This window comes from Peromyscus leucopus, chromosome 5 (genome assembly GCF_004664715.2).
Source record: "Peromyscus leucopus breed LL Stock chromosome 5, UCI_PerLeu_2.1, whole genome shotgun sequence".
In the NCBI taxonomy this organism is placed as follows: Eukaryota; Metazoa; Chordata; class Mammalia; order Rodentia; family Cricetidae; genus Peromyscus; species Peromyscus leucopus.
Window position 1 is genome coordinate 127542830 of NC_051067.1, and position 13674 is coordinate 127556503.

General features: G+C 50.7%; 1 protein-coding gene across 1 annotated transcript in view; it reads right to left on the minus strand.

Annotated features, from left to right (window-relative positions):
* Nucleotides 1–4074: 4074 nt before the first annotated feature.
* The window catches only part of C5H1orf198 (chromosome 5 C1orf198 homolog), a 30109-nt gene continuing 20509 nt past the window's right edge, over nucleotides 4075–13674 (minus strand). Inside the window, exons 3-4 of the mRNA XM_028889800.2 lie at nucleotides 7218–7736; nucleotides 4075–6522 (exon numbers count right to left, since the gene is read on the minus strand). Coding sequence (XP_028745633.1) covers nucleotides 6466–6522; nucleotides 7218–7736 — 576 coding nt within the window. The 3' untranslated portion in view covers nucleotides 4075–6465. The remainder of the gene's footprint in view (nucleotides 6523–7217; nucleotides 7737–13674) is intronic.

Genomic DNA, 13674 nt, shown 5'->3' on the forward strand with positions numbered 1-13674 from the left:
TCTCAGGCCTAGTCTCTTCCAAGGTGGCCTGACAATTTGTCAGAACGGTGTGAAATCTGAAATCTGTCAAGAGACAAGCTCCCCCTCCACTGGCCCTGGGCTTCATTCAGCCTTTTCCTCCACTCGGCATCAGACTCAGGGACATGCCGGCTCCTTGGCGTCTTTATTTCAATAGTCTGATAGACAAGAAGAGGGGCACACGTGTCTGTGGAATATCTACAGTCCTGCCAACACCAGCAAGAAACCCTTTGAGAATGGGTCCCGTCCTCTGGGAACCGTTGACAGACAAGCATTCACAGGCCCTTTTCGAGAACTCGGCTGCTCTGACACCCCTGGGGGTGGCAGGTGACCCTGCCTCTGTCCCTTGAGCTGTAGAGAATCGGCTGCTCATCGGCAGGCCAGGACCAGGCCTCAGTCCCCAGTTCTTACCCTTCCCTGCTCAGCACAGGGCTTCGATTGCTTGACTCATCCAGAACCTTCTGGGTCTGGTGACCTGGTGACTCTGCCCAGCAGGAACTGTTCTCCACTCAGCTGCAGCCCCTAAGAGACCAGCCATGCCTGCCCCTCCTCCTCTGGGGTCACACTCATGGCTGGTGTACTGAGCCTCGGGGGGGGGGGGGGGGGCGCAGCTGGAGGCTTGCTGAGGTCTGGATGCTGGAGGCTGAGACAGCAACTGTGACTTCTACGGACATCACGTCTTAGACAGGCCAAGGGGTTCCAGGAAGTCCCAAAGAAAATAATAGCGTACTTTTCCGTTTAAACTGAACGGCCAGAGCTGGGTCCCGAGGGAGGCAGAAAAGGGCATTTTTCTCCTCCACTATGGACTCCACCCCTCAGAGTGGCACTCCCGAGTCCTAACACCTTCTTAGGAGCAGTGACTTGCCTCTCCAGCACACACCGCATTACTCCGAGTATCTGTGAACCCAGACCTTCAGACACCTTCAGACTCTTGGAATGGAAATGGAGGAGCGCCCTCCCTGCTTTTCCTGCCACCCCACTGTGGACACAGCCCAGCCAACCTCCACCACACAGGAGGAGGATGGCAACTCATAAAACAGCCTGCGGCAACAAACCGTGTGGGATATCATTCCAGTGCCTGAGGGAGACCCCAGTCCAGGAGCTCCCATTCCAGTGGGCAAACAGCAGAGACACTTTTCATCACAGCCAAAGGACAACCATGCCGTCTAACGTGACTCGGTCATTCTGACCCTAAAGCAGAGACGGCTGTCAGTTGGTTTGGGTTAAAATCCAATCCTGAAAATTCAAAAATAGATGCATGAGTCACCCGTGATGTTTGGAGGCAGAGAGCAGCCGTTTGCTGAGAAGAGACCCAGATGGCTGGTGACAGGGACCTGGCGAGTTTTGTCCGGCTGCATCGCTAACAGCAATCTGTGCTTCTCACTCGCATTGGCTGCAAAAGGCGGGTTTGGCTGCAGTGATGCCGTTTCTCTGAAGGCTACTAAGATGGCTGTCACCGAGTCCCAAGGGCAAGAAAGGCTACAGGGAACCTGACGTCAGGCTCTCTCAGCACCGGGCCGCTCAGGTTGACGTATGAGTCCTACTGTGTGCCGGCCCTGTGTCTGCATTTTAGTTTCATTCCGGTTTCTCATCCTGTCCCACGTCACAGAGCTACTGTTTCACATGGACTTCCGGTAAGGAGACTAGGGAAGGGAAGCTGAGAGATGGCCCAGGTGACTTACCGAGAAGCAGCACTCAGAGACCAACACTCATCTATGGGCCACTGAACTCACACTGCCACCTAAGGAGGACACGGCCCAGGGCCAGGGCTTTGGTGAGTGCTGAGGTTCCAGCAAACAGAGAGCTCGTGGACGACATATTCTCCAAAGTGGCTTTCCAGAGTGACTGGGCCAGAGTCTCAGAGACCTGGGCCACTGGTGGCAAGGGGTGAAGAGGGAAGTGTTCTAGAAACAGAATAAATAAATAATAAAACACCCAGTAACGCCGCTCATCACAGAATGCCAAGTCAGCTCTGGCTGCCTCCGTGTAAAGGAGGCTGGCGACGGGGTTCCGAGAGATGGACAGCTTGGCTTGCTTCCGGGGAGCCGTGAAGCCTCGCTATCTCACAAGTGTGTGACAAGCAAGAAAGCCAGGGGTCCCAAGCAGAGCAGAGCTGGAGCGCAGGGGCTGGAACACAGACCACAATCTCCCGGAAGCCCTTCCAGCCGCCTGAGGGTCAGTTGGGGCTTCTCTGCACTGTACCAGTCCCTCCTTTTACCCTAGTGCTTCAAGGTACAGATATTTTCCTAGGAAGAGCCAGTAGACATGGGGGGACTTGAACCTGGAACCTGTATCCCTCTATAGAGTCAACCCTTGGGAAGCCAGGTAACAGAATGGCAGAATGAACAACCCACTGCAGGAAGCCTGCAGCCAAGGCCTGCGGAAGACAGCAGGCCTGAAGTAGGGATCAGAGAAGCATGAGTGACATGAACTTCTGAGAGGGGCAGGCAGGACCCTGGAGATGGAAGTGAGGGCTGTCTCATTCCATTTGAGGTGAGAGCTGGACTGTGCATTAATTTAAGTTTATTTGAAAAGTGACATCTGGCCCGGTGTGGTGGTACGTGCCTTTAATCTCGGCACTTGAAAGGCAGAAACAGTCAGAGCTGAGTTCAAGGCCACCCTGGTCTAGAGAGTGAGTTCCAGGACAGCTGGGGCTACACAAAGAAACTCTGTCTAATAAAAAAATAAATAAATAAATAAATAAATATAAAAAAAGTGACATTCAAAATTTTTCTATCTACACTCGGCAATTTATCATTCTGGGTCAACAAACTGGACAAGGCTAGGCTAGTGAATTTCTTCCACACCAAAACAAAGACTCACCTCAACTGTACTCACGCAGTAGGGAGAGTCATGGAATTCAGCATTTGCTCTGGGGTCACTGCACTATGAACCTGTCTTTGAAAAGTCTTTCTGTAGCTCTTGTTCCCTGAGGGCCCTATGACCCTCTGGAAGGTCACAGTGACAGACAGGGGCACTTTGGCTTTCTACATGAAAGGAACGTGGATTCTTCATGTGGTAAGGGAGAATGTGCATGTCCCCATCGTCAGTAGCTCAGTGTGTGCGCACTGCTCTGGTGTGTTTGCTCTGAGTCAACCCCAAGTGTCGCCATGGGAGGAAAGCAAGGCTCACAGCTGTGGGAGTGTGCTGCAAACCCAGCTGCACAAAGACAGTAAGTAGGACCAAGTGCAGGAGACACAATGAGAGGCGCTCCAGCACATGAACCTCAGGGCTGTGGCTGACCACCTGGCCAGGGGGTGAAACTAAACATTGTAATAATCAACAGCCTCTGTTCCCACTCCCTACAAAGTCTGCTGTCTGGAGGTAAGATGGAGGGCAGATTTTATGGTGTTGGTGCATTGCCTTCTTGGCTCTCTGAACAAGACTCAACTTCAAGATTCATCCCTGCCTCTGCCCGCTGGCATCTGTGATGATGGGCAGCATGAACTCAAATGTTCTGGTTACATCTCCAGGACAGAGTCATCTGTCTGCTGGGCAGGTGCCCCTGGGCCATTACCTCCACTAGCTGCACAGGGGATGGTGTAGACTCCGATGGGCTACCTCCCACCGGTGGGTGACTCTTTCTTTACTGCATTTTGTAGTGGAGCCATCACCTAGGCATGATACGACTATTGATGTCCCAAAGCAGAGTTGCTGTGGTGCAAAAGACCAGGCCCACAGGAAACTAGAACATGGTGGGAGCCAGATATGAGGTCATGACAAAAGGGCAAACTGAGGTTCCCACTGCCACCCCCTCCTGATGCACTTGGTCCTGGAGGTGGCCTAGGATGTATAGGAGGGAGAGGTTGACTTGGGAACTCTCCAGTAGTGGAGCTGCAAGATAAGCCACCATGTTGAGGAAGGGGAGGGACCTCCTGGTTGGAGGGCCCATTTGGTAAGTAGAACTGGATGGAATCTTCTCTTTGGTCTATTAGTGACCTATCTAGGGTGAGTCGGTATTTCATGACATCTTCCTAGGAAACACATCTTGGCATTAAACTCCCACCACCCTGATCAGCTTCCTGAACAGGGCAGAAAATGAAACAGATCTAACTCTCAATTTTTAAAATGGCTTTATTAAAGGCTAGTAGTATAAAATAGGACCAAGTTACAAGTTGTCAGTAAGAATTTACCATTTTGAAAATACGTATCAAAGGAGAGGGTGCTGTGAAGAACAGAAGGCCACTCCTGGCCCCGGCATGAGGGGCGCACCTGGCCAGGAGGCCGACGCCGCTGCTCCTAACAGAAGCACATCCAAGCCTGGAGGGCCTGGGATTCAGGGTCAACCCAGACAGGCAGAGCCTGGGCTCCTGGGAACTTCTGTCAAATACAGCCACCAAGAGCAAGACACAGAGCCCTGGAGCTGCCTCCCAGGTGTTGAGCCTGGGCATGTGGTGGAGTCCAAATCATACACAGGCTTCAGCCAAACAAGTGCTTTAAAGAAAAGAAATGAACGCATTTCATCATGATGAAGGAGGGAGGTGGTAAGTAACTGGTCAGTCTGGTCACTGTCACACAGTCCCTGGGGGAGACCAAGAAGCCAGCTTGGTGTGGATCCTGCCCAGGGGCAAGGACAATGCCCAGGTCAGGTGGGTCCGTTAGGATCCCTCCTAGACTCTCTACCTGTCACCTCCCACCTGCTCCTGGGGGGTTTCCTTGAGAAACACCACGGTGCCTACACTCAGCCCCTCTCCATGTTTTCACCGGAGAAACGAGAAGGGAATCAGGAGAAAGGGGGGAAAGGAAAACGTCGGCAGAGAGCAGACAGGTCACCCTGGTCAGGTGGGCAGGACGAGGCGTCTGCTTCCTGCTCTGCTAATGCTATGGACCATAGACCTACAGGGAAGGAAAAAACGTGTGCACAGGCTTGAAATCGACCCACCGCCATGGGGTGGGAGGAGGCCCCTGGTAGTCTGAAGAGTGAGTGCCAGCCTGGGCGGTGCCAATCGTGGCTTGCCTGTGCCAATGGTGACTCGGAAGTTATTTCTTCCTTGTGCCAGAAGCCTCTCTTCCCTCCCCCGTCACCTGCTCTACAACAAACGGTATGGAAAGATGACGGGTCAAAAGTTGCCAAAGGAAGGCAAACCCAAACCTAAGGGACCAAGGGAGGTTCAGGACATAAGCGAATTGGCAGGTAGCACATCAATATTGGCTAAGTACAGCTTTGGCATGGTTTCCTAGGGGAGAGGATAAGGGTGGGACAGTTATGTGTGCTTTACCTTGGTGAACGGGGGCCTAACAGGATATTCCAGAAGCTATTTCCGAAAGTCCTACGACACAAGCATTAAGAAGGTTACACCTTTCAGTACTGAAACCAGGCGCTCGGAGGAGGGGGCTCACGGAGATTAAGGCTTCAGGTGAGGAGAACGGAGTATGGTGAAGGGTAGACCATACCACCCAGAGCTCACAGGTCTGCTTGGCACCTCCGGCAAATGCATGTGGTCTGGGGGCCAGAGCAGGGCGGCAGTGAGGACAGAGAACAGTGGGTCTGGGTGAGGCCCATGCTCCTCACCCAGCCTTGCTGCTGTGAGCTCTCAGGGCTGCAAGGGAAAGTTTCTGGAACCATCAGGAAGGCCTCTTGCACTTGAAGGTGGTCAGGCCCCGGGGAGAGGCCTTCATGATCTGGCTTGACCAGACCAAGGTGAAGAATGGCCCAGCCTGCCAGTCTCCTACCGGAAGGTTCGAACACAGTGACTCAGCAGTGCCCTGTTCTCCAGCACCGCTGTCACCGCCCTGACTGGGACAGCGACCAGGACGGGAACACTAGCAGGACAGTTATAATAACTTCCGGAAGAAAACTCCTACAAAAACCAAGGGAGCTGCTGCAGCTACGTATAAAACAGTGAGAAGCTGAGAGAAAACCTGCCAACAGGTGGTTGCTTTTAAACCATCAAAGCTCTGAGTAAGTCACCAGGCCACCTGCCACCTGCCACCGGTCTGTTTCCTAGAAGTGGGGGAGGGGAAGGACACAGAATGCCAACTGTGGCTTCAGCAAAGGAAGGGTACCAGGTGAGCCCATTTTTAAGGATGACTCTCTCACAGCGACAGCCAACAGCCCATATCCATCCCGCCCCCCACCCCCACATGAAAAGGGGTGGGGAGGGTGCAAAGAGAGGAGGGACTCGCCTTTGCGACCTTTTGTGACTTGGTCAGAGAACCTTCTTGGAGGGAGTAGTGGGGTGGAGTTTTATTTACAAGGCTTACTGGATTCTTAGTCTTTAAAAATCCCAAGTGTAAAACTTGTTATCAAATCCTTGAAAATAGCATATTTATCTATTTGGTTTTACAAAAAAAAAAAAAAAGGAAAACCTGGCAACATTTCCTAGTTCCCCAAAGACTAAGAAAAGAGCAGAGAAAACTGGAAAACACACAGGCAGAGAGCCTTCTCCTCTGAACACCACGTGGGCTGTGCCGGGGGCTCTTGGCTGTGTTTCCGGGTAGCACCGTTTACCAGTTGTCCAGAAAATCAAAGCCCGTCTTCAAGAGGGTGTTACTTGAGCTGATCTGCAGAGGGACAGAGGTGACAAAATGAGACATGGACCTCCACTCCGGCCACACACAACCTACCTACGGCACTTCGTTTAAAACGACCCAGGTGAAAGCAGCTGCTTCTGCCTCAGGGGCCCCTGCCTTCAGTTTACCTCAGTGCCAGGGACCAGAAAGCTGCACAAAACCCAGTGCAAATCCCTGTCACATGCAACACCAGCATGCACAGAGCAGAGGAAAGTGACCTGGTCCTCTACGAGCACCCTCCTGCTTCTGACAGCATTATAAAGTGGACAGACACGTCAGACAATCCATCCTCACCCCCGCTCGCGTGCGTGCGTGCGTGCGTGCGTGCGTGCGTGTGTGTGTGTGTGTGTGTGTGTGTGTGTGTGTGTGTGTGCTCACCAAAAGACAAGTTTGGGTGTTATATACTTTTTACAGACAGGGTCTACCCCTGGCCTGGAACTCACCAAGTGGGCTAGGTTATCGGGCCACAAAGCCCAAGGATACACTTATCTCCAACTCCGCAGCGTTGGCATTAAGCATTGCACCATGCCCAGATATGTTTTAACATGGGCTCTAGAAATTGAACTCAGTGGACAGGAAGGAGACCACGGGGACATTGGTGGCTGTCCCATCCTATGCACCCTCCTTGGGTATCCATGAAAGAATGTGTACCCCACTTCTGACGTGGACGTGGCTCCATCACCCACCTGCGCAAGTACAGGCTCTGAGAACAGAGCATCATCTTCTTCATCCTGCTGGGCAGCGGGAGGTGGTGGCTTCTCTGGGGACTTAATCGGGGTGGCCTTGGGCAGCAAGCTGGCAGGGGTTTGCACAGGCTGGGGTGCCTCCTGCTCTGTGCTTACACCGGAGAGGGTTTGCTGTTCTTGGGGCACAGCCTTGACCTCCCTGTCTTTTGTGGTGGGCTCCTGGCGATAGCACGCGGGCATGACTTTTTCTCCCTTCTCCATGGACTTGATCTGGCTGGGTGTCAGCGACTGGAACTCGGCCTCAGGCCCCTCCCGAGAGCGCTCGGCGTTAATCTTCCAGAAGGATGCTTCCTCCTCTTTCCTCGAAGGTCCCAGGGCATCCAGGCTAGAGGATCTGCTGCTTTGGGCAGTCTTGGCAGCCTGTGTGCCCTGAGGAGCCTTGGCCAGGGGCCTGGGATCACTGATCATAGTGCCGGGCTCCTGGATGGATAAGGATGAGATGCTGAACTCCATCTGACTCTGTGGGGAAACAGAAGAGACAAGTGAGAGCAAGCCTTAGAACCCCCTGGGACAGACAGTCGGCTCACGCATACTCTTCCTCACGCATGTGCAGACACTGTAACAATATAAGGTGATAGCCGTCTGTTGGTTCCAAGTGACGATTGTCACAAAGGTCCTTACTATATACCTGAAATACACTAGGAGCTATGAGGCCAAGCCCTGTCACAGTGTGCCCTGAACAGCTCTAAGACCAGAATCATAGCAATGATCAAGGATCCCTGTTGGCTATGCGAGCACATGGCTGGGCCCAGCATGGTTCTGAATTTTCCTAAAGGGCTGCTGAAGGCAGGTGAGGAAGGATGTGTGGGATCTTCGGGGCATCAGAGTCCTCAGAGAGGAGGGAAATCACACAAACACAGTCCATACCCCACGTCATTGTGCACGGACTGACCACTTTCCTGACCCACATCCAGTCAACCACGGTGACCTCTAAAACACTGCCACTGAGCAGTTGTGACAGAAATCATTACCAGGAATTCAGAGCCTTCCGTCAAAGGAGAGCTAACTGCAGGCCACATCATCCCCGCTCTACAGAACTCATCATTCTCCATCTCAAAATCAATCCCGCAAATTTCACTTCCCATCACTTCCACCGCTTTCTTGTCAAAATAAAATCACAAATGATATTATAGAAAGATGGGAAAGTAAAGCTCATAAAAATCAGATATCACCCCTCCCCCCGTAACTGTAATGTTTGTGCCACATTTTCACACGTCAGCTGTGGTCTTGCCAGGTCGGTAATGTGGGATGTCACTTCTTCAATGCATTATGAGCATCATTCAGCTCTTTCTTGGTCTTTACAACTTCTCTCTCTCTCTCTCTCTCTCTCTCTCTCTCTCTCTCTCTCTCTCTGTACACATATATGCATGGGTGTATGAACATGTGTAGAGGTGAGAGGATTCCTTCAAGCACATTCCTCGGGTGCCAGTGTTGTATAGTAAATTCCTCTGAGATAAAAGAATTCCATCTTGGAAGGACTCTTCTTGAGACTCAGAAAGTAAACAACTCAATAGCTTTAGGAAGTCCCTGAATCCAATCAAATTCACGAGGCTCTTCCCTCCCAAGCATATATAGGCAGCGAAGACTGCTGAGAGATGCTAACCAAAAAGCTCAAGTGGCTCAGACCAACTGAGCTCCATGGAAGACACGTTCTCCGATCGGTTGAGCTGCCTGCGGGCCGTGCAGTATGCTTCCGGGTTCCAGCTTTGGTGGGCTGTCACCTCTGTCAGGATGGGCTGTCACCTATGTCGGGATGGGCTGTCACCTATGTCGGGATGGGCTGTCACCTATGTCAGGATGGGCTTTTGGTAACACAGCTGTCTGAGTCATTTCTGCACTTATAAGTGACCCCCCTCTCCACCCATACTCCTGTAAAACACCCCCAATAAAACACACTGGATCACCAAGTTGGACTTTGGTGGTGTCCTGACTCTGTCTGCTGTTGGTTTCCTATCTGGGGTGAGCAGACATCTGTTCACAATTCCCCAATAATAATATTATACAACAGCCGTCCACTTTGTTCTTTGATACAGAGTCTCTCTCACTGGTCAGGAACTCACTTAGAGGCTAAGCTGGCTGGCCTGCAAGGATCAGTCTGATCTATGCCTTCAATGCTAGGAAAACAGGTGCCTGCCACCATGTCAGAGTTTCTTTCCTGTGTTCTAGGGAATTCCACTCAGGTTCTCACACTTGCAAGGAGAGCAATTTACTGGCAGTCATCCTCCCAGCCCACAGCCACTGTGGCTGTGAACACTTCCCTCAGTAGCTATCCCACAACCTACTTTAATATTCTTCTTGAAAAGTTTACCCCTGCTGACCCTCACTCCTGCGATCCGGGTCACTGGGACTATCTTTGTGCACATTAGCTGCCCTGTTCGGGGTTAATTTCTCCAGACTTGCAGAAACAAAATATCGAAAGGTTTAAGCTCTCCATGTGTGGTTTCAGATGCACACTGCCATGCTGCAGATCAGAGTCATTTCTGGTCAACTGAGTTGATCATTTCAACCTGTGTTGCCTCAGAAAACACCGGGGCACACATGGCATCACCCGGTAAATGGGCCAGTCTGTTTTCTTTTCTTTCTTTCTTCCTTTCTTTTTGCGGGGGAGGAAGGAAGCAACAAATCGTAAATTAACACAGATACTGACACCCCGTGAAAGGACAGGGGAGAGGGAGTCGGGAGAAGATGATCAGTCAGGCTTCCTGTTCCCTAGACACTTAGGTTTTGAATGGCAGGCCCCAGCAGTCTGGAAGCAACTTGTCTAGCCTCTCAGTGAAGCAGGAAAGGGCAGGGATTGGAGATCAGGATCTTGAAACTCCCAAGATGGCAAGCTAAGAGATGGTTGGCTCCAACAGGGGGACAGAAGGCTAGGAAACCCTAGCACAGGTCTTGCTCAGTGAACCTGCACTGTGCAGAGGTGGTATCCTGGAATGCTCCATGAATTTTCATACAGTCTTGCAAGTCCTAAGACTCTATTGGGGTTCCTATCCACATGCAGGGACCTTAGGACAAAACTGAACACAGCCTTTCTTCCATATGAACTTCAGGCTCAGGACAGTATACCACGTGTTCTCTGAATGTGAAGCCAGCAGCTAGCTGTCTTTTGCCTAGAGATGAAGAATACAAGTCCAAACCAAGAGCCTATGCAGCCTGGAAATGCAGCATCCCTAAGAAACAGCCATCCACACTTTGGCTCTGCAAGGAACCATGGATCCAACATGGTAGGTATATAGGAGGCCAGGCTGGCCATACTGGTCATACTGGCCATACTCAGCAGGTCAAGGAAGGATTGTAAGTTCCAGCCTGGGCCTTTATATATTGCCACCTGCACCCTCTCAAGGAAAAATAAAGAAAAAAGGAAGAAGATGGAGATGCCCTGGGTCACTAGTCTACTAGGAGACCCTGCAACTGGGATTTCAGCTCGGATCAAGAGACTCCAAGGTCTGGGTGCAGGGCTAAAGTACAACGTCATGGAAATGGCAGGGTCCTGTCCATTACATGACCCATCTGTATCCATTCATTAATCTATTCAACTTTTTTGTTTGTTTGTTTGTTTGTTTGTTTTTTCGAGACAGAATTACTCTGTGTAGCCCTGGCTGTCCTGGAACTCACACTATAGACCAGGCTGGCCTCAAACTCAGAGACCCGCCTGCTGCTGCCTCCCGAGTGCTGGGATTAAAGGCAAGTGCCACCACCACCCAGCAATCTATTTAGCATTTAAAGTACTTTTTTTCTTCTTTTTGAGACAGAGTCTCACAAAGCCCAAGGTAGCTTCAAACTCTGTGTTGCTGAGAGTGCCCTTGAATTCGTGATCCCCCTGCCTCTACCTCCTGAGTGCTGAGATTACAGTGCCACCTCACTTGCCCTCAGGATCATTTCTAGGTCCAGCATTCTGAACACTGCCTGTTTCCAACTTCCCTAGTAGGACACAAAGGCACTTGGTACAGACAGGCATGATGGTCTCCTTAAGTAAGCAAACTGCTAAAAATAGCTTGGAAATGCCCAAGACAGAGATGGGGTTGACTTTGATCTGGAAATTGTACAGTAAGACACATAAAAACCAGTTTACCGCTAGGCGGTGGTGGCGCACGCCTTTAGGCAGATCTCTGCGAGTTAGAGGCCAGTCTGGTCTCCAAAGCGAGTTCCAGGAAAGGCGTAAAGCTACACAGAGAAACCCTGTCTCGAAAAACAAACAAACAAACAAACAAAAAAAAAACCAGTTTGCCATGCCCAGGCTTTTTTGGGGGGTAGGAGTGGGGATCCCCTCTCTGGTAGGGTCTTTACTTAGAAAACTGTGGATTGCAAAGCCAGACATCCTGACATGTGGGTGGTCAGATGCTGAGGAGGGAAGCCAGGCTTGGAATCCACAATTGTGTCACTGCTGGAGGGACAGCTGCTTGAATCAACTCAGGGGTAGCCAGATGCTCTGCAGCTTCCCAGTGGGAAGTGACATCAACTTAGAAGGGGCATGCTGCCAGGAACCTGCTTTGGGGACTTTGAAGGCAAACACAAGAAAACACGGTGGTACACCCCTTTTATCCCAACACTAGGGAGGCAAAGGCTGATGGATCTCTGGGAATTTGAGGCTAGCCTGGTCTATAGTGAGATCCAGGATAGGCAGAGCTACAAAATAGAGAGAACCTGTCTCAAAAAGCTAAAAACAATAAGAAAAGAAATGTAGCCGGAGCCTTTTCTCTATCCCACTTGGTCCCGCAGCAGCTTATAAAATAATCACTCAGAAGCTTAATGTTAATTACAAACTGTTTGGCCTATGGCTCAGGCTTATTATTAGCTAGTTCTTACATTTTAAATTAACCAATTTCTATTAATCTATGTATCGCCACATGGACAGTGGCTTACAAGTACTTGCACATCTTGCTTTTTGGGTGGCTTGCTGGTGTCTTCCCAACTCCACCCTCTTCTCCCTGTATCTTTGCTTGGATTTCCTGCCTGGCTATATCCTGCCTTACTATAGGCCAAAGCAGCTTCTTTACTAACCAATGGTAATAAAATGTATTCATCGCTTAGAGAAAGACATCCCACAGCAAGGAAAAGGAAAAGGAAAGGAAAAAGGGAAAGAAAAGGAAAAAGAAAAAGGAGCCAGGGTATAGTGGTTCTTGCTTATAATCCTAACACTCAGGAGGCTGAGACAAGAGGGTTGCTGTGAGTTCCAGGCCAGTCTGGGCTATACAGAAATTATCAGGGGCTAAAGTTACAGGATCTCCATGACACAGGACAACAACAGGATATCCAAGAGGAGCCCCAGTGAGGGCCCAGTATTGATGATGTAGCAAAAACCAGAGATCTCAAACCAGACCAACAACTCATTGCAGTGAACATTTGAAAGTAACAATATATGGACTAAAGGCCTGTGTGACTCACTGTGTTATACTACAGCTTCTACAATGAGATTTTTCTTTTCTTTCAAAATTTATCTTGTTTTATCCTGGGGCAGGGTCGGGATGCAAGGGTAGAGGCCAATGGGAAGGGATGGGGAGATGAGTGGGATTGAGATGCATGATGTGAAATCCACAAAGAATCAATAAAAAGTTAAATTTGAAAAAAAAGAAAAGAAATGACCAGGCCAACAAGCCACAGTAACCCCCTGTACCAAAAAACGAACATGAAAAGGGGGTGACGGGGTGGTGGTGGTGGAGGGGAGAAGTCAGGAAGAAGAGGAGAAGGAGGGAAGGGAGAGGAGGCAGCAGCTCCTAATCTACCTGCCCCCCTTTCCCTATGTTTTCGTGATCCTTAACTTTGCACATAAAGCGTGACTACTTTCCTCTCACAAGTCAACCTCCTCCTCCTTGTTGGTGAAGGATCTCTCACTATCCCCATAAGAGAAGAAGGGACTGTGAACCTAGATATCCAAAGACTCCTTGGTGGCTGGGCGAGGAGGAGGAGAACTTGTCCCCTGTCTCTGTCTATGTTGGCTCATCTGAAGAACGAAGGAGTGGGTTCAACAAGACCATGTGAAACTGTAGAACTACCATCCCTCATGGGTCAGTGACCCCGAGGTTCCCATTCTGTGTGTTCCCCTCATGGCCTGCTCGGAACTGGCCTTCCTTACAGCTATCTCTCATGGCTACTGATACAGCCTGATAATTCCAGGCTCATGGGAGGTGATGAAGGCAGAGCTTTGGCAGGTCCAGGACCCCTAGACCCTGTGAAAGCTTATGGAACAGTGCGGTTGCTGGACCAGAGAACCTATGGGGAGGATCACAGCTTCAGGGGTGCCCAGAGGAGCACCCACAGTGCAGCTCTCCTATTCCAGGTTCAGTCTGCCATAGGTCCCACCTAGAGAAAACAGGTACCAAATCCCCAGGGCCCAGAGCAAAGCAAGAGAGAGCCCAGCACCTGTTGGGAAGCCACCAAGGACACTACAGGACCTGTACCT